This window comes from Melospiza georgiana, chromosome 2 (genome assembly GCF_028018845.1).
Source record: "Melospiza georgiana isolate bMelGeo1 chromosome 2, bMelGeo1.pri, whole genome shotgun sequence".
Lineage (NCBI taxonomy): Eukaryota > Metazoa > Chordata > Aves > Passeriformes > Passerellidae > Melospiza > Melospiza georgiana.
In genome coordinates this window covers 73659737-73677830 of record NC_080431.1, presented here as the reverse complement: position 1 = coordinate 73677830, position 18094 = coordinate 73659737, and the positions used below count along the sequence as shown (strand labels likewise).

General features: G+C 46.9%; 1 protein-coding gene across 1 annotated transcript in view; it reads left to right on the top strand.

The window, feature by feature from the left end:
- The window catches only part of RAB30 (RAB30, member RAS oncogene family), a 48601-nt gene that overhangs the window by 20316 nt on the left and 10191 nt on the right, over positions 1-18094 (top strand). The window contains exons 2-4 of the mRNA XM_058045067.1: positions 11070-11170; positions 12512-12595; positions 17315-17498. Of these exons, the coding sequence (XP_057901050.1) occupies positions 11078-11170; positions 12512-12595; positions 17315-17498 (361 nt within the window). The 5' untranslated portion in view covers positions 11070-11077. The remainder of the gene's footprint in view (positions 1-11069; positions 11171-12511; positions 12596-17314; positions 17499-18094) is intronic.

The window sequence follows — 18094 nt, the reverse complement described above, 5'->3', positions numbered from 1 at the left end:
TCAACACAAGAAAAAAAGCCCCACAAGCTCAAAGCTCAACCCCAAAAGCTGCTCTGTTGCTAAGGAATAAAAATAGATGGTCACAAACAGGGTGCTGACGTGCCAAGCTGTGTCCCCATGACCGTGCAGCTGCATGTGCCAGGTCCCTGTCCCAGTGGCAGCACTGCCCAGGCTGCACACCTCATGTTAGTTAGCATCAGTGTCTACGAAGGACTGGCTGCTGCTTGCTTTAGTAAGTCACTTTGTTTCCTAATCTTAGTCCCAAAGAGCTAAAATCTTCAGAGGGCTGCTGCCAGGAGATAGTAGTAGTACAGGAAAAAAAAAAACATTTTTGTGTGCTAATTTCTATCATACAACAGTGTCTGTACTGGAGGAGTCCTGAGAGATGGGAAGATATTTTTGAACAAAAGCAGCATTCCTTGGGAGATCCTGGGCTGTCCCAGAGTTGCTGGCCGTTGATGGCATCGGGAAGGGTGAATATTGGTGCCGCAGGAGCTGCGGCTGTGCCTTCACCTTCTCTCCAAATGCAAATCTCTCTCTGCAGAACTCTGCAATAATTTATTAACCCATGTGTCTGGAGATGGGCAGTAGCTGAGCTGGGTGCAGAGGTGTGCAGAGGTGGAGAAATGATTTATCTGGGCTGGCGAGCTGCTGTGGCCAGTGCCATCTTTTAATGCGTGTGTGCATGAACAGGCAATGCTTGGTTTTGTGGGGTCTGCCTGCTTAGTCCTCAAGGTACTGCTTGCTGCATCAGCTCTAAACCGTAAATATCAACAACCCTGGGACACAATTTTTAAAATAATGTTTTCAGATTTTGTACTTCTAGGTGAGGTGTTTGACTAATGTCCCTGCAGTAGCCGAAGCCTGGAGCAGAAATCTTCTGCTAAAGAGCTGCTTTTTTGTGTTTAAGGATTTGTTTTAGTGCCAACTTTACCCTGTGCAGTTTCTTGAATTGCAGCTGGTCCAAAGCTGAGATGAAGTTTTAACAGCAGATAGCTGCCCTAGAAGACTAACTGTACATTTGCAGTGGTTTAGGGTAAATAAAAAGTACTGTAACCACCTGAAACTATAAGGGGAGCTGAAAATAGGATGTGTGTTAGTGTGTGAGCTAAAATGTAACCAAAACATGAATGCTGTTCCTTACCTTCTGAAGACACCTGTCATATCCTTGTAAAAATCTTACTTGGGAGCTATCATATGATGTTGCTGTTATTGAGATACTCAAGATAGTAAACATACTTCTTTACGAAATTAAATTCTTTAACCCAGGCTATAAAGTCTAATTCTGCTGTCCCACCCTCATGGGTTTTTTTTCCTATCTGGATTGGGTCCCTCCTGCAGCTGTCTGGAGCAGGCAGGATTGGAAGCCTTCCCTTTGGAAACATCTTAAGCCAGTCCTGAAGCTACACCCAAATCTCTATTGTTTCTACTTTCTTGCCTCTCTGAACAATTTGTTTTTGTGAAACATCTGCTGCTCTGGCAGATACCCACAGTTAAAGCTGTACTGCAGTGTTTCTTTGCAGAAATGCAGAGAATATTCCCTGCCAGATCAGTCACTTGCCAGATGAGATGGTTGATCCCAGCTGAGGGGTTTCCATCAGATGAGACCATTTTTAGAGGGGAGAACTTCTTAGAGGGCACGTACAATGCCGAGCTGCTGGTGTAGTTCCATTAGGAAGCTGAAGCATTGTGTGCATGAGCATGCCTGGTCCAGGTAAAATGTGCCACCTCCATTTGGAAATAGGAGGTGGTAAGCTGAGCACCACTGGGGCAATAATCAGCCTAGGAATAGGTCAGAACTTACCACCCCAAACTTGACTTTAGTGGCAGAGAGAGCCCCCTGGTTTGGGATTCCAAGCTCATCTTTGGAGGCAAATCCTGTAACACTCAACTGTATTTTATTCCTCCTGTCCTGTAGCTTCGTGTTCAGAAATGCTGTCACTTTTAGGTAAAAAACCTTTCCTTACAAGGTGTAAAAGAGGCAGAAATCCTTCTGAAATGCAAACCTGCTGTGGCAGAGTGCTGCCTGTCCTATTGTGGTGGCCCAGGCGTGTTGCACAGCTCACATGTGACTCACATACCATGTCATACGTGTGCTCATGAAGAGGGAGCCTCCAGCTGAAACACAGAGTCACTTCTTTATTTCCTCGTGTAAGTTGAAAAATAACCACAACAAAGAACTATTTTATCTCAACAATCCACCTCTGGAGTACTAGGTTGCTCTTGAATTAGGGGGCATGCCTGAAAGTTTTGCCTGGGAGTGGCAGCCACCTTCTGGAGGCACCAGGAAGAAGCTGTCCCTGTAACCCGAGTGCAGATGACAGACTGAAGATGGGTTGCTTGAACTTTGCAAATTAATGCCCTGATGAGTTTGTGTTTGTTCCTGGATAAAGTTCCTCTAAGCAATTGTCTTGGGGAGGCTGCTCGCTGCACGTGATGCTGTAACAAAATGTACCAGAGGAGCTGCTTAGGGATTGAGCTCCTCTCAGTGAAGTGTAATTGTAGAATCCTAGAGTGGCTTGGGTTGGAAGGGACCTGGAAGATCACCTGGTTCCATCTCCCCTGTTATGGGCAGGAGCCTTGCTCTAGATCAGATTGCTGAGAGTCTCGTGCAACCTGGCCTCAAACACTTCCAGGAATGATTTTTACAGGTCCCTTAGAACCCAAACTATTGTATGGATCTATGATTTTTATCTTTCTTCTCTTTCTCTTCCTCTGCTGCTGGTATTGCTAATTTATTACTATTGCAATATTTAAATTACATATTTACAATATATATAGAATATAAATATTATATATTCAAATACATATTACTTTATATGTAGAAAATGTATTTTAGAATATATTTATATAGTCTATATTTAGACTTCAGGTATGATATATCTATCCTCAGCCAAAAGCTTTCTTTCTTTTTTTTTTAGCTTTTTGATTGCTACTCCAGGACACTGTTGATTTGGCACAGCCTGGCTTTCACCAGTGGCATGGCAGAGGAGCATCATGCACAGGGCTGCATGGAGCCCAGAGCCCAAGCTGTGAGGTACCAAGCACAGCCTCAGACACCTGAAAGTGCAATTAGCTGAGGTTTAATTACTTATTACTTCTAATAGGTTTGATGAGGAAGTGATATAAATCCCAGTAAATCACAAGCTTACTTAAGCAGAAGTGAAGAGATGGAAATAATGGCTTATTTTTTCAATTAGAAAGCATTCTTGCTAAACAAAACCTTATTGGATTTTTTTTTTGTTCATACCAGAGACTCTGACACAATGAAAACAAGATGGTGAACAGCAGTAAGACATGTCACTGCAGTTAAAACTCAAGAAAATTTTCTTGGATAGTCTAGGTTATGAAAGTGTGTCTAAGGCACATATTCATATTTCTCAATACATTTATGATTATGTCACTGCTAAATGGCATAGTTACACTTGTGCTAATTCTGCACTTGCAACCTCATTTGAGTCATGATGTTCCTGTAAATGCTTTCTTGAAATTCTTTGGTTATTATAGCTTTTCTCGTATATTCCCAAAATTGATGGTGTCAAGCTGTCTAATCTTCCAGGTTTTTAGCAGAACCTTGTCACCCAGTTTCAGAACTTTTCCACGTATGATCGTGATGCTGCTCAAACCCCTGCCAGCCCAGCAAACTAATGCATCAGGAGACTGCTTTGCTTTTCATGTGCTTGACATGCACAAGCCTTTATTGTACACCAAGGATTTCTTTCTCCACTGGCTCTGCCTCCTTGTGAGGTGGGCAGCCTGCACTTCACTGCTGGGAGCTGCAGTGTCCCCAGAAACCTCATGGAGACACCTGGGGTTCAGCCTGATCCCGCACCTGGCTGCTAAAGACACAAAATCTCACAGAAGTTGCTGATGGGTTTCCCCATTTTAGTGGGTCAGGTCTTGGTGTGGGGGCTTTATTTCACCCAGAGAGCTGGACACGTTAAGCTTTCCTGCCTTTTCCATGCAAGATATGTACCTCTTGGCTCTAGTTTAAAAAATAATTTTGTTGGGTTTTTCCCCACCCCCCCTTTGTGAAGAGGCTGTTGTTTTTGAGTGGATGAAACAGCATTTTTGGGCTGGATTTCTGGCAATAGAGTTTTTTCCACACTTGGAAGTCAGCCTGTCTGCTGTGCTGGCTCTAAATGCTGCTACACACAAAAACATGTTGCTGCAGGGTGTACAGCTCGGTGGTCACAGGGTGTGCTAAAAAGTAGCCAAGACCAAGGGAGTGTTGCTTTGAGCGTGCAGTATTGTCCCCATCCCCAGGCAAGCCTTAAAAGATGTTTATAAAAGCAAATGTTAATATTGCACCAACTTTTTTGCAGTGAAAACCCAGATTCTGTCAGTAAATGGAGTGTCAGGCTGCTCTCGTGCTTCTGAAGATTGTGTGTGCCCTGGGGGTGCTGGTATGTGGTCTGGTCAGGCACCATTGAGGCATTGTGGCTGTGCATGTCAGCAGGTTTTTTGTTTAATCCTAAAGAAGTTATTTTTCTATTTATCATTTTGTAACTACTGCATGTACCTCATTATTCCTGCATAACACAGAGATCTGATTAGTTTATCTGTGTGAGGAGAATTATTAACAGTTCCATCCTCAGATGTGTGTGATGGAGTATAGGCTGCTGTCTGCATGTGGCATTTAGCACTTCCATGGCCATTGCTAGTGCTGACATACACCAGTGTCTCTGGGTGAGACAACTTTCTCTCCAGGAGGTGAGGAAGTTACATGAGGACACTGCAGCAGGCAAGCTCTGAGTTGCCTGATCTCTCACCAAGGGGCTTTGGTGGCACTGAGATCCTCCAGGAGGTGTCCAACCCAAACACATCTTTCCACCATCCAACCAAAAAGGATTCATGATGTGTGCTAATGCAAAGTCCCCCACAAGACTTCACTCAGTGGAAAGAAAGCCTGGACACAAAGCCTTTTCACCATCAGGAGATGCCTGGAATGTGTGAAAATCCAGAGATTGTTCCTGGGTGTGAGATCTGTCCCCTCCAGAGTTCAGCCAAGCCGCAGAGGCAGAGGGCAGCCTGCAGGCTCTGATGTCCAGCCATGGGCTGGGGTAAGGCTGGGGTGTCTTCTGTTAGGTGGGAGCACCACAGCAGAGCATCCTGCTCTCTGGAGCTCTGGCTCCAGGCTCTTCTTTGGGATGATATTGGTGCTGGATTTACCTGCATGTTCTGTGGGGAAGCAGCTGTAATTGCTGGTCACTGGGTTCCTCTGTAGTACCTGCACAAGCTCCTGGAGGCCAACTCATGTGTGAGCCATGACCTGAGCAAAGTAGTTCAGAGAGCTGTGAATTTTCCATGGTGGCAAAAGTGGGGGTAAGGGGAAGGCCTGTGTGCTCTGTATGGTCATTGATCTCAAACCTTTCAGCATCAGTTGCCTTTTATTTATAGAAGTATATCTGTGGCACAAAACATACATCCGATACATGACCCACTTGTACCTTCTCAATCTGCTTGGTTGGTGTAGGAGAAACACCCTGAGTGAAGCATTGAGGAGCATGAATCTCTCCATTTAGGATAGGGCTGAGGTTTTTATAATCTGGAGTTTTTTCCCAGATGCACTTTTTAAAATGTGTCTGGCCTTTTGAATGATCAGCAGCTCATCAGCCAATGTTGCACCATCCCAGGTACTTGTGGTTTTGCCACCCTCAGCGCAGAGCCATGCATGATCCAGACTTTCTTGGGAATTAAGTCCTTCTTAATTTTTCTAGTGTGAATGGAAATGAAATCAAACTCTGTGGAGATGAGGAGTGAGGAAGGTGGGCAAGGAGGCAGAGGGAAATGCAGCCTGCTCATTTGCAGAGGGCACGAGCTGGGCTCATGCTTGCTGGGTGCAGGAGCCTGCTTGGCTTGGCAGGTGCTTTGGGAACAAAAATGTTGTATCCTGAGTTACGTAATGCAGCAGCATGTCCAGACCTGAATTCCCTGCAATTTTCTGGCCTGCAAGGAATAATTTTCTGCTTGAAATATTAGCCTTAGCTTTGAATTTTGTTGCTCATATGGCATATGCAATCAGTGTAATATCTGTATACATAACTGCTGCTGTTTGAACTTGAGTTGTTTGGGTAAATTTATTTTTGTTTATAGCTGTTGGGTGATGAAGAACAGAAAATACTTGTTTATTAAGAACTGTGTAAATACATCAAAACCTGCCCTGGGCTACTGCTTAGATCCAGCAGGTGAAAAGGCTGCAGATCCTTCTCTGTGCCTGATTGCAGCACTAGGCTCTGATGGGGTTTTGAGGTGGGGATAGACCTGAGGTGTAAATTATCAGCATTCCTGGCTTGATATGGTTTTGGTCTTAATCCTTAAATGGGGTGAAACCTTTGCAGCTGTGGATAGTTTGGTTTTTTGTTCTGATTTGTTTTTCATCCAGCTTGTTACTGGGTAGAAAACTGGCTGGACGGCTGAGCCCAGAGAGAGGTGGTGAATGCAGTTACATCCAGCTGGCAGCTGGTCCCACGTGGTGTTCCCAGGGGCTCAGTTTTGGGGACACTCCTGTTTAATGTCTCTATCAGTGATCTGGAGAGGGGATCAAGGGCACCCTCAGTCAGGTGGATCGCATCAAGTGGAGTGGGAATGTTCATTGCTGGATGCCAGGAAGGCTCTGCAGAGGGATCTGGACAGGCTGGATCTGATCCTCTGTATGAGGCTCAGCAAGGCAGAGTTGGTTCCTGCACTGGATCACAGCAGCCCAGGCAGCATTGCAGGCTGGGGGCAGAGTGGCTGGGAAGCTGCCCAGTGGAAAAGGACCTGGGGATGCTGGTCTACAGCAGCTGGACATGAGCATGGGAAAGGCAGCCCACTTCCCTTTTCAGGTGTCTCCCTGGGAGCAGGAACTGGTTTGTACAAGGGTGGTGAGAGAAAAAGAGGTGAAAGTGCCTGGTTTCTGTGCTTTGGGTTTGAGTGGATCCTGCCAGTCTTCTGGTTGAATTGGAATTAATAACTGAAGAATATTGAAAACTTTTATTGCAGTGTCTTGCCCAAAGAGAGAAACACTGAGGTTCTGGAGCATGTCCTGGGAAGGGCAATGGAACTGATGAGGGGTCTGGAGCACAAGTCTGATGAGGATAGGCTGAGGGAGCTGGGGGTGTTTAGCCTGGAGGAAAGGAGACTCAGGGGGACCTTTTCGTTCTACAGCTGCCTGAAAAGAGGCTGTAGTGAAGTAGGGGTCAGTCTCCTCTCTCATGGGAAAAGCAATAGGATGAGAGGAAGCATCAAGTTGCATCAGGGGAGAATTAGGTTGGGATGAGGAGAAATTTCTTCACTAAAAGGGTGATGAAGTGCTAGAACGGGCTGCCCAGGGAAGTGGTGGAGTCACCACCCCTGGAAGTGTTTGAAAAACATGGAGATGTGTCAGTTAGGGAAATGCTTTAGTGGTAGACTGGGCAGTGTTGAACTCTATGATCTTAGAGGTCTTTTCCAACCTTAATTCTTTGAATCTGTGAAAACTAAGTCTAAAACAAGTCCTGCTGTCCTTCAGCTGCATTCCCACTGATGCATCCCCTCTCCAGGTGGAATCAAAGCCCTGCTTCAATTTATCCCTCCAGACCTCTTGTTCTGTCCAGAGGGACCATGTGTGGGATCTCATGATGGGGTGAAGCAGAGCAGTGACACAAATGAAATAAAACCCCACAAAACTGATCCTGTATGTGGGGCTGGCAGGAACCGCCCATGGAGGCTGGTTGGGATGCCAGCTGCATAAACTGCCTTGGGGAAAAACAGCTGTGAAACCAAATTTGCTGCCCTGCTGCCAGCCTTGGACTCTACTCCTGCTTTGTCTCATGACGGGACATGTCTCTGGGCTCTAGTGTTTGTGATTTAAATGAGTGTGGCAAGGGGTGGCTGAGGCATGGACTGGCATCCCATCTCCTGCCCTCACTGCAGGGTCCTGTCTCCTTCAGAGGGTGGGACAGGCAGCTGCACCCTGAACACCTGAAACCACTGCAGGGATGTGAGGCAGAGCCTTGTACCTTCAAACACAAGAAAAGAGAGGGGAAGAAAAAACCCAAACCCACACCAAAAATCCAAGAAAACAAAAACAAATAGAGAAGTTGTGCTCTGCGTTTGTTTTGGGATTTTTTCAAGCATATAATGCAATGTGCTGTCTTGCTGAGATGCACATTCCCCAGCTGTGGTCAGTGGGGTAGAGGGTGAGGCACGGCTTCTCTGGGGAGAGGGGAGGGTGTGTGAGCCTGAGTCGGCAGCAAAGGTCACTTGGCTGAGGGCTGGGTGTGCAGCAGGAGGGGAGGATCTCAGACGTGCCCAGGGCCGTGTTTGTGTGGCCAGGGCCGTGTTTGTGTGGCCAGGGCCGTGTTTGTGTGGCCAGCCCTGGCAGCGTGTGCCCTCAGAGGGAGGAGCACCAGCTGGGTCACAGTGGCACATGGGCAGCTCCACCTGCCCACTGTGCCTCGCAAAGCACTGCTCACTCTTCCTTGCTGCCTCCCTTGCTTTCTCCCTTCCCATGCCCTGACTTCTCGTATCTCTTCAGTTCTGGCGTGTAATCTCATCATTGCGTGATTTGTTTTATGGTCTTGGCTTGTCTTTCAGTTCCTTTTGGGGTCATTATCACATATGATTAGTCCTAGAGCCTAATGAAGGGGATCAGACATAACTCTAGGGTATGTCTGTGCCATTTAGCATCTCTGACCTCAAAGATCTGCAGAGAAAGTTTATTTTTAAGTTTCCTAAGAAGATAAATTTGAATTTTGGATTGTTTAGGGTGCAAGTAATGGAACTGAAATCTCTCTGGGTGGAGCATGCCCTCTGAGGTATGAAGGATCCCAGGAATAATTATGCAGTGCTATGTGAGGATCATTAGTCTGGAAATAGACTTTTGGTGGATGATCACGTTTTTCTACATAGCAGAAGCTACTGTGAAACCTTGAAACCTTATGTTAACATTTAGTCCTCATTTAAGAGCACTGTCAAAGTGTGTTTTATCCTGCTTTTGTTATCCAGTCTTGCTCTGGGAAAGCCAGTCACGAAGATATAGAACAATTGTAACAAAGTAAGAACCCCAGAACATAAAAAGGGGCACATTTTTTTGGGCTGTTTTTTAAGGTCCTGCTCTTTCACTCTACTGAGAGAGGAAGGATCTGCAAGGACTTGTGTGTTGGAGCAAGGTGAAGTCAGAGCATCCTCAGGACAGCTCCAGCTGCTGCTGTTTGGTGGCACTGTGCTGCACTGTGTCCCTGACCCGGGTGAAGTGACACGTCTGCGCAGTGACTCAGCTGTGTTCCCACTAACCATCTGCTGATGTGATGCAGCTCATTAGTCACTAATTGGTGTGGTTACCCTTTTTTTTAGGCTGTTGGAAAGGCCAAGGGCCACATAGATGTGAAGCAGCTGAGTCAGTCTTCTACCTCTTTTGCCCTCAGGTCCAGCAGACCCTTGGTGGTGGTTGGAGAGCTGTTTCAATGTTCTCTGCCAGGCAGAAACAGGCTGTCTCAGCTTTATCTTGTGCTCTCTGATTGTCTGGCTATAAGCCTCTCACAGCTGTTTGGTGGCACTGGAGTCTGTAGCTGGAGCCTTCTGGTGTGTGTCACAGTGAACCCTCCAAAGGAGGGACCTTTGGAGGCAATGGGAGACAGCACCCTGACTTTGGACGGAGCATGAGAAGCTGGTTTCTCCCAGCCTGCATTTCCTCCCTTTGTCAGCTCTGTAAAAATCCCCTAAGCAATCTGGGGATTTACTGAGGATAGCACTTCTGTAATTCATTTCCTCCCCCCCGTTCCCCACCCATCTGCCCCATACTCCTGCTACACCTACCATCCTTGACTCCATCACCTCATTCTTTACCTAATCTACAGGTACTGGTGGGTTAGGTACTGATGTTTTGCCTTACATGGTATCTGAACTGATGGTGTGTAAATCTGTCTATTTTCTGATATCTTGAGGGCAGGTCTTTGATGCTGTAATATCTAGATCCTCCTGGACATAGCTGGAATTGGACACTGTTCTTTGCTTTCTTGTCTCTGGGGTTTTCTCTCTGCCTAAAATCTCCACCTGAATTGCTTCTGGCTGTTGTTTCCGTCCTGGGAGGTTACAGACCCCTTTTCTGGGCCCTGTGCTGGCAGCACCCTTGGGAGCTCATCCCTCATGACTTGCTCAGCTGCAGCAAATGCATTTGTCAGCAGCTCAGCTCTGCATTTCTCCCTTTGGTCCTTCTCATGCTGTGAGTGGTGTAGGAAGACATGTGGATCTTCCCCATGCAGGCAACCCTGCCCATCTCCTGTGACACTGCTGAAATATCAGTCTCTGCATCCTGCCAAGGAGCTTGGATTTGGGGCATGGAGTGTGCTGGATAATTCCTCAGCTCCTCTCTGTTCAAATTGCTCAAGTTGCTTCCCACTTGAGCAATCTGAAGATTGCTCACAAAACTAAATAAAATTATCAGAGTAGTAATATTCCTAATAGCATCTATAATTTATTTTCTTCTAAAAACCTCTCGTACTTCAGCTAAATTGTTACCCCACTTTTCACTACACTTTTAGGACATGAGCTCTTTCTGTTTTTAAGGCAAGCAATGCTGCTCTTGTTTTAAAATGAAGTCCCCTACCTGTTCTGCCCTCATGTGTGCCCAAGCCCTGCTCTGTGTGCACCCAGTGTGCTGCTGGAGTTGCTCATGGTGGGGTTTCGGATATTTCCCTCACAGGAGTCAGTTACATGATCCCCTCAGACAATGTGATAAAGTCCATGCTGTCCTTTGGGGCTGGTGTAGTTAAAAGCAAAACAAACATTTGGGAACATCTAGGAATCAGTGTCTCAGGTTTGTGGAGCATTGCTTGGAAAGCTGAAACCAGCATCCCTAACTTGTGGGCAGCCAGGTGAGACCATATGAGAACCAGAATGGGGCCAAGGTTTCACAGCAGCTGACTCTGACTACGTGGATGCCCCGGCTCAGAGTGAAATGTGCTCTTCTCCCTTATCATGGATCCGTGTGCGTGCCAAGAGACCTTTGTTCTGAATATTTGGAGTAATAAAGTTCAGCTGGGATAAAAGGGCATGTCCCCACTGGCTTGGTTCACACAGTGTTGTGCTCTCTGTCTCTCTTGCAGCTGCGTAAATGAGTATGGAAGATTATGATTTCCTCTTCAAAATTGTTTTAATCGGCAACGCCGGCGTGGGGAAGACCTGCTTAGTCCGTCGCTTCACTCAGGTAAGGCTGGCTGCCTCTCGGACTGTGGAATGTTGGGATGGGGACAGCACTGGCATGGGAGCATGGAGCCTGGGGCTCTGCACTGAGGGCTCTGCCAGACTCACAGCTCCAGAGCATTTTGTTGCTCATACCCTTGGTGCATGCATCATGTGCAGTGGCATACTGGCACAAGCAGTGCATCTGTATCTAATGCTGCGTATGGCCCTGCTCTGGAGTTTGTGCTGGAGAAACCTCATTCCTCTCTGAAGGTGGAAAGTCCCCTCTGAAAGCCACTGGGACAGCTCCTCCTGTTTTGGTGGTGTTCTGGACCAGTTATAAGACCAACACGTTTCCTGGTCTCCTCCCCAGCCATTGCCATACAAAGCGCTCCCTGTTATTTATCATTACTGAAGAAATAATCTGGGTCCTGAGCTGGCAGTCCAGTGTCCTTTTTTGTGGCAGAATAGCCTCTGTGATGCAGGGCAAGGGAAGACTTTGCATGATGCATAATAAAGCACAAGTTGTGGGGTTTTGGACTCTCCACCAGGAATTGTCAGCAATTTTACCCTTCACTGTTAATTTTAGTTCTGAAGCTGTAGTGATTTTAGATGCTGTCCAAAAACATGTGGCAGCCAGTGGCAATAAAGCTAGTCATACCCAAAAGGTTTACAGCAAAAATCTTTGGCAACTTCTGCTGCTTGTTCTTTGGCAGCACAGCTGCTGTAGGGGATGGATGTGCCCCAAAACCAACATGACTTGGTAGACCAGAAATCAAAAAGCTCTCATTTGGCTTGCTGCTGCTCCTTTCTGATGGTGCTGCAATCAAACACCACCAGTATTGTGCTGTCCCTTGCCATTGCTGTGGCACTGGTGATGGCTGGCAGTGCTGTGCTTTGCTCCTGAAATGTGACCCCATTGCTGAGAGCTGCCAGAAATGCCTGTTGGTGCCACAGGGTGCTGTGGAGGGAAGAGGGAAGGCATGAGGTTGCAAATGCATCTCATCCCACACAGATGTTCACACATCTTTCAATGCATTGGGAAGTAGGGTGGAAGGTCCTCACACTTCCCCTGCTCCTTTCAACTGTACAGAAGGGCTTTCCTCCTCTCTTTTTTCCTCCTTTTCTTTTCCTGTGCTCCTACTTCTGAAGCTGATGACTTGCTGCATAATTGAGGAAGTATAAGGCAGGGAAAACAGTTTGAATGTATGGTAACCTTCATGCTGGGGAAATGTCACACTCTAAATGTGATGGGCATGTCATGGGGGTTTTGAAGATGGAAAAGGGTGAGGTGAGGATTGGCACCTAGTGAGACTTTTTATCTTGTTGTAGAAATAAGTTTAATCAAACTCTTGTTTTCTTCCAGGGGCTTTTCCCACCAGGGCAAGGAGCCACGATTGGGGTTGACTTTATGATTAAAACTGTGGAGATAAACGGTGAAAAAGTAAAGGTAGGAGCCTGATGATTTAAGATGTAAATTCATGTGGCTGTACCATAGCTGAGGTTTCTTTCTTGCTGCCACCCTTCCTCTGCTGGAAGACACTCAAGGAAGGTCAGGGTTGTCTGGCAAGGCTTGGGCAATGCAGGGTCTAACAATCTGTGTGCCCCTCTCCACCATTACTGTCAGGATTGTAAAAGTGAACCTGCTGGAGGGGAGAAATGGAACAGGGAGACCTTGCAAAACTGCTGTCCTTGCTTAGGAGACAGTGAGGTCATGCCTAGCTTGAGGAAGCCCAAAGAAGCATTTCAGTGCAGCCTCTGCTCACTGGGTTTCTGACAAGCAGAAATTCCCACTGGGATGTGCTTGAGGAAAGTCTTCTCCTGTGAGCTCCCAAGATGGCCACTGGGGAGAACAGACATCTGCATTTGTGTGGTTCTGCACATCAAAGGCTCATCTTCCACTTCTGCCAAGTTATGGATTTGGGAGAAGCTGAGCCAATCACAGTACTTGTGTTGCAGCAGACAGGTTGACTGCAAAGGGCAAAGTGCTCCATATTTTTAACTCTTTCACCTCCTAAAATAGCATGGAAGCCACTTCTGGGAAGCTGTCCTTGTCCTGAGCTGACTCCCAAACTGAGCCTGAGCATCACTTGGCAGAGAGCTACTTTGCCTGGGCCAAAACACACAAAGCATGGGATTGGAGACCCATCTCATGCTTTAATGGGGTCCATGGTTGGGTTCCAGAGCCCAGAAATGTTGACTGCTACCACATTGTTCACTAGTAGAGATTTCACTTGAGCTGCTATGGTATTTGAGTTGAGGAAAAAGTAATTGTTTGAGCTTCTAAGGTCAAGGTGTCCATGGTCCCTGAACTGCTCCTGGATTTACTCTGCCTGCAGGAAATTCAGGGGCATCAAAGTGAAAACCAGTAGTTTTCCCCTTGCTGTCTTCATCAAATGCAATAGTGAGCAAACCCAAGAGTGGCACCAGTGTGACAGTGGCTGGGTGTGACACTGAGACCTGTTTTTAAGCTTGTGTAAGTGATGGCATGGAAACAGTGGACTTGGGCAGATTTTCAGCCCTGGGTTTTTTTTAACCTGTACCACAGCACCACAGAGGGGTTTAAGAAGAAAATGAGGTGCTGTGTTGTTAAGTTTAGGATGTATTTTGAGAGCTGTGGTCATGCCAACAAGCTGCAACTGCTGCATGAGGATCTTACAAACCTATGGGAAGTGGTAGTGCTTCTCCAGGAGACCTTCCCACCTGAGCAGGTTAAGGACAAGGGGTGGAAAATCCTTCACCTGATTAAGACCAAGTTTATACTAACATGTGGCTTGCAAGAGGGCCAGAGCAGCAGCAGGGAAGCAGAGAGCATCACGTGTAGCCCAGGTGGTGCTGGTGCTCATCTGGCTGCTTGTGATGCTCATTAGCAGGACATGAATGCTGCTTGTCCCAGGCTTCTCAGACAGCAGAGAGGTTTCTCTCAGCCAAAAGCAGCTCCAGTGAAGCAACTCAGAGGCTCTTAGCTGCTAGAGGGTGTGATCACTGTACTGGAGGTGGAATTTGATCTGTCTTGTATACATAGTTTAAATCAGTGGCCTCGAGACTGTCCTGGTCATTGGAGGGAGAAAAGCAGTCCTGGGGGACATGAATCCCATCCACTTCAGATACCTCTCCTTTTCAAGCACCTGGTTCTCTGTCGAATTCTGCTGGAGCTTTAGAACACCACTTGTATGCGAGCTCTGGATTTGTACTGGTGAACTTACCCTCAGGATTTGTCTGTGTTTGAAGTGTTCCTCCTGTCACATAATCCTGTTTTAAGACTAATTTGGACTGAAGGCGCAAAGTTCTTAAGAGAATATTGGAGGCAGTTGTGCCAGTATGAGCTGTCTCAGGGGCAAGGATGGTTCAGGGCAGCTCTACAAGCTAAATGAAAAGTCTCTGCTGCCCTGTAAATGCCTGATGAATGCACAGGTGTCCTTACTGCATCACCTTGGGCAGGACTGTGTGTCACAGGGCCTTAGCCAGTGCTAGCTGGGGTATCTGCTGTATTTCACATGGCCAATACTGGGTTCTGAGGTCTCTGTCCTGCCCCCACCAGTGCAGTTGGAGTTGTTGGAGCTGTTTCTGTGACCAAGCCTTGGTGGGAGCTCAGTATGACACATTTGGGCATTGGAATGAGCCCTCTGGCGTCTGGAAGGCAGATTTCCTTCAGTGGTGTTGTATCTGAAACTTCTTGAGTAAGCAGTGCTTGTGAGAATGAACATTTAATGAGAGGGGAAAGCAGGAATGAGTCAGAGAACAGAGCTGCTCTGGCTGTTAGCCATTTAGCAGTGCCCAAGCCATGACTCTCTTGCCTCTGTGCTGGGCAGCCTCCCCTGCACGTCTGCTGGGATCCGGAATGAGGGAGCAGAGCTGTTTACCAAAACAGTTTTGAGACTTGAAAATAAATTATGGATTTCTGGGGAAAAATACTTTCCAACTTTCAAAATAGCGTTATAAAGTCAGTAGAGAGGGACTCACTAGTATGAAAGCTGTGTGCAAGCTTTTCCAGATGTGAGCAGCTACCAAAGCTCTCTGCCCAGTGAGCTGGGAGAGCACTGTGCAGTTGTGGGGGGGATTTGATCTGCCTGGCTTCTTCCAACAGACTCCAAAAATACATGCAGCACTTGTAGCAAGAGGGCCCACAAATTGAAGCACTTAGCATGCTGGTCAAAGCTAAACATCCTCAGTGCTGTGAGCAGAGGGCTGTGCTGTCTGGGCTTGGTGGAAAGCTAAATGTGTGTGCTAATGTTGGGAGTGCAGGAAGCATCAGCTGACACCAAGAAAATAAACATATATGTTTTCTGCAGGCAGAGTCAGACATTGTCCTTTGGTTATTCTGGGGGGAAAAATTGTACAAATAAAATAGTTGCTGTGAAATATTTTATTTGACAGAAATGACCAATGAGGGAAAGTGTGAGACGTGCATTTTGGGTGCAAGAAGAGTTTATCAGTGGCTGTAAGACTGGGGATTCTTCCCTGCCTTCTGCACCCAGCTCATAGGTAGACTGGTGTCTGCTCTCCCCAGATCCCACAATCTCTTCTGCTTTCAGTGTTCATTAGATTAAAGCAGTGGAAGAACATATTCACATCAAATTTTTATCAATTTAGAGATCTTCTCAATAAAGGCAGAATATATATAAGCTGGAGTTAGCCAGCAGACAGTGATTAAATGTTTTTCCTGGGAAACAGCTGAATAACAACAGAATTACCTGTATCTTTCCATCTGCCAGAGTTTGGAGGCTGGTTTGTTTTAACAAGGACTCATTCATTATCTGATTTTCATGTGCAAGTAATTTCACTTCTGGTTTTGTGTGTTACTTTACAGATACCAGGTTCAGCCATTTAAGTACGACTGTGCCTAGAGATAAAAGCACAAAGGTGCCCAGGAGCTGTCAGCCAGCCACCATTACTTTCTCTGCAAAAAAGTGTTGGTTTGGGGTTTTTTTTTTCCAAAATTATACCCCACGTCTAAAAGCTGTTACTGGGAGCTCTCATTTCAAGCTAACATATTTATGATGAGTGGCTGGCATAGCTCAGCTTTGGAACTGGGTAAGAATAAGGTTTTCTCTGTACAGGCTGCTGAATATATGGAAAAAAATCTCAAATACTTTACCTTTTTCTTCCCAAAATACACAGGATTTTGGCTGGAAATCATCCCTCCACATATTTAATTCCAGGGAGAGATCTTTAAGAAAATAAAAGCTGAAGCAGAGAAATATTCTTTTATCTTGAAATTATATTAATCATGGATGTTTTTCTTAGACTTCCTTTTTGAAGAATTGAGGTTTTGATGACCCACTAAAAACTATCAGATGGTCAAAATATAAAATCAGTGTAAGTGTAGTTTCTATTGGGAAATGTAGACTTTGTGGATTCAGAGGGTTTGGCAAACATTCATGAGTTGTTTGGTGGTGAGACACAGGAACAGGCTGTCCAGAGAAGCTGTGGATGCCCCAACCATGGAAGTGTTCAAGGCCAGGCTGAACAGGGCTTTGAGCAACCTGGTCTGATGGAAGGTGTCCCTGCCCATGGCAGGGGGGTTGGAGCTGGGTGGTCCCTTCCAACTCAAACCGTTTTGGGATTCTGTGATGTAGCCAGTTCTGCATGTTGGGAAGGCAAACAATGAGCAGCTGGATGAGATGGCTGAAGCTGTATAGAGGAAATGTGTTCCAAACTTTGGATAAACTTTCAGCTGAGCTTCTTGTTCAATCCTGGGCTTTTCACCCACCACTGCATTGTCCCTGTATAACTGCAACCACCTCCATGAGCTAGAGGAGAGGCGTTCTTATTCCTTCTTGGGAATGGAAGCTGCTGTTGTTAAACTTCAGGGGTGGGAGAAGTTACTGTCTCCCTCTGGCCCCCCAGGCCAGCAGCTCTGCCCACTGCAGAGGGAGTTGCTGGAAGTTGCATGGAAGCTGACAGACCCACAGCTTCCAGGGCTGCTGGCCGCAGTGCCAGCTGACTTTGTGCCTTGCATTTCAATCCACGAGTGCAGGAACACAAACAAACAATGCTGGGGGAGGGGAAGCTGAAGGGAGAGGAGCAAAGTGCTTTTCCAGCATTGGTTTTGCCCTGAAGGGGATTTTTCAGGTCAAAATGGTGCTGCTATCAAATAAAAAAAAATTAAATAACTTTTTTTTTTTCTTTTTCTCCTTTTCCCCACCCTTCCTTGCTGTGGCCAAAGCTGCAGATCTGGGACACGGCGGGCCAGGAGCGGTTCCGGTCCATCACGCAGAGCTACTACCGCAGCGCCAACGCGCTGATCCTGACCTACGACATCACCTGCGAGGAGTCCTTCCGCTGCCTGCCCGAGTGGCTGCGCGAGATCGAGCAGTACGCCAGCAACAAGGTCATCACCGTGCTCGTGGGTAAGCCCCTGCTGCCCCAGGCTGCCTCTGCGGCCTGTGCTCCACCATTCCCGCTGCAAATGGGGTGCTCCGAGGGGTGTTCAGGGTGCCACCCCGCCAAGGGTGGTCCTGGTTTGGGTCTAAGGCTGTTGTGTGCGGAGAGGGATGCTTCCCACCATGGGGACTGAAATGCAGGTGGTGGGTGCAGCTACCGCTGAGCTAAGGATGGGGCAGTCCCCCTTGTGACTCCAAGCCCAGATCTCCACAAAGAAGTGAGGGCCTGCTCGAGCTGGTGATGTGTAAGATCCCATAGAAAAGAGGGTGTTCCCTGCTTGCAGGGGACTTGTATACCCACGGGAATGGGGGCGGGAGAAGAGGACTGCAGGTGTCCTGTTGGGGGCAGGGGAAGAGGACCTCAGTGGTATCCTATTGAATACAGGATACCTTAATGGTACAATACCATTGAGGAGGGGTAACCAGGGGCCAGACCACCAGGGGGTATAAGGCACAGGGGTGGATGAGGGAGAGACCATGTGATGGGAGAAGGGAAATAACAATCTACGTGACATAACATACTCAGTGCAAATTTCAAATGGCCCAGTGCAAAACAACAACTA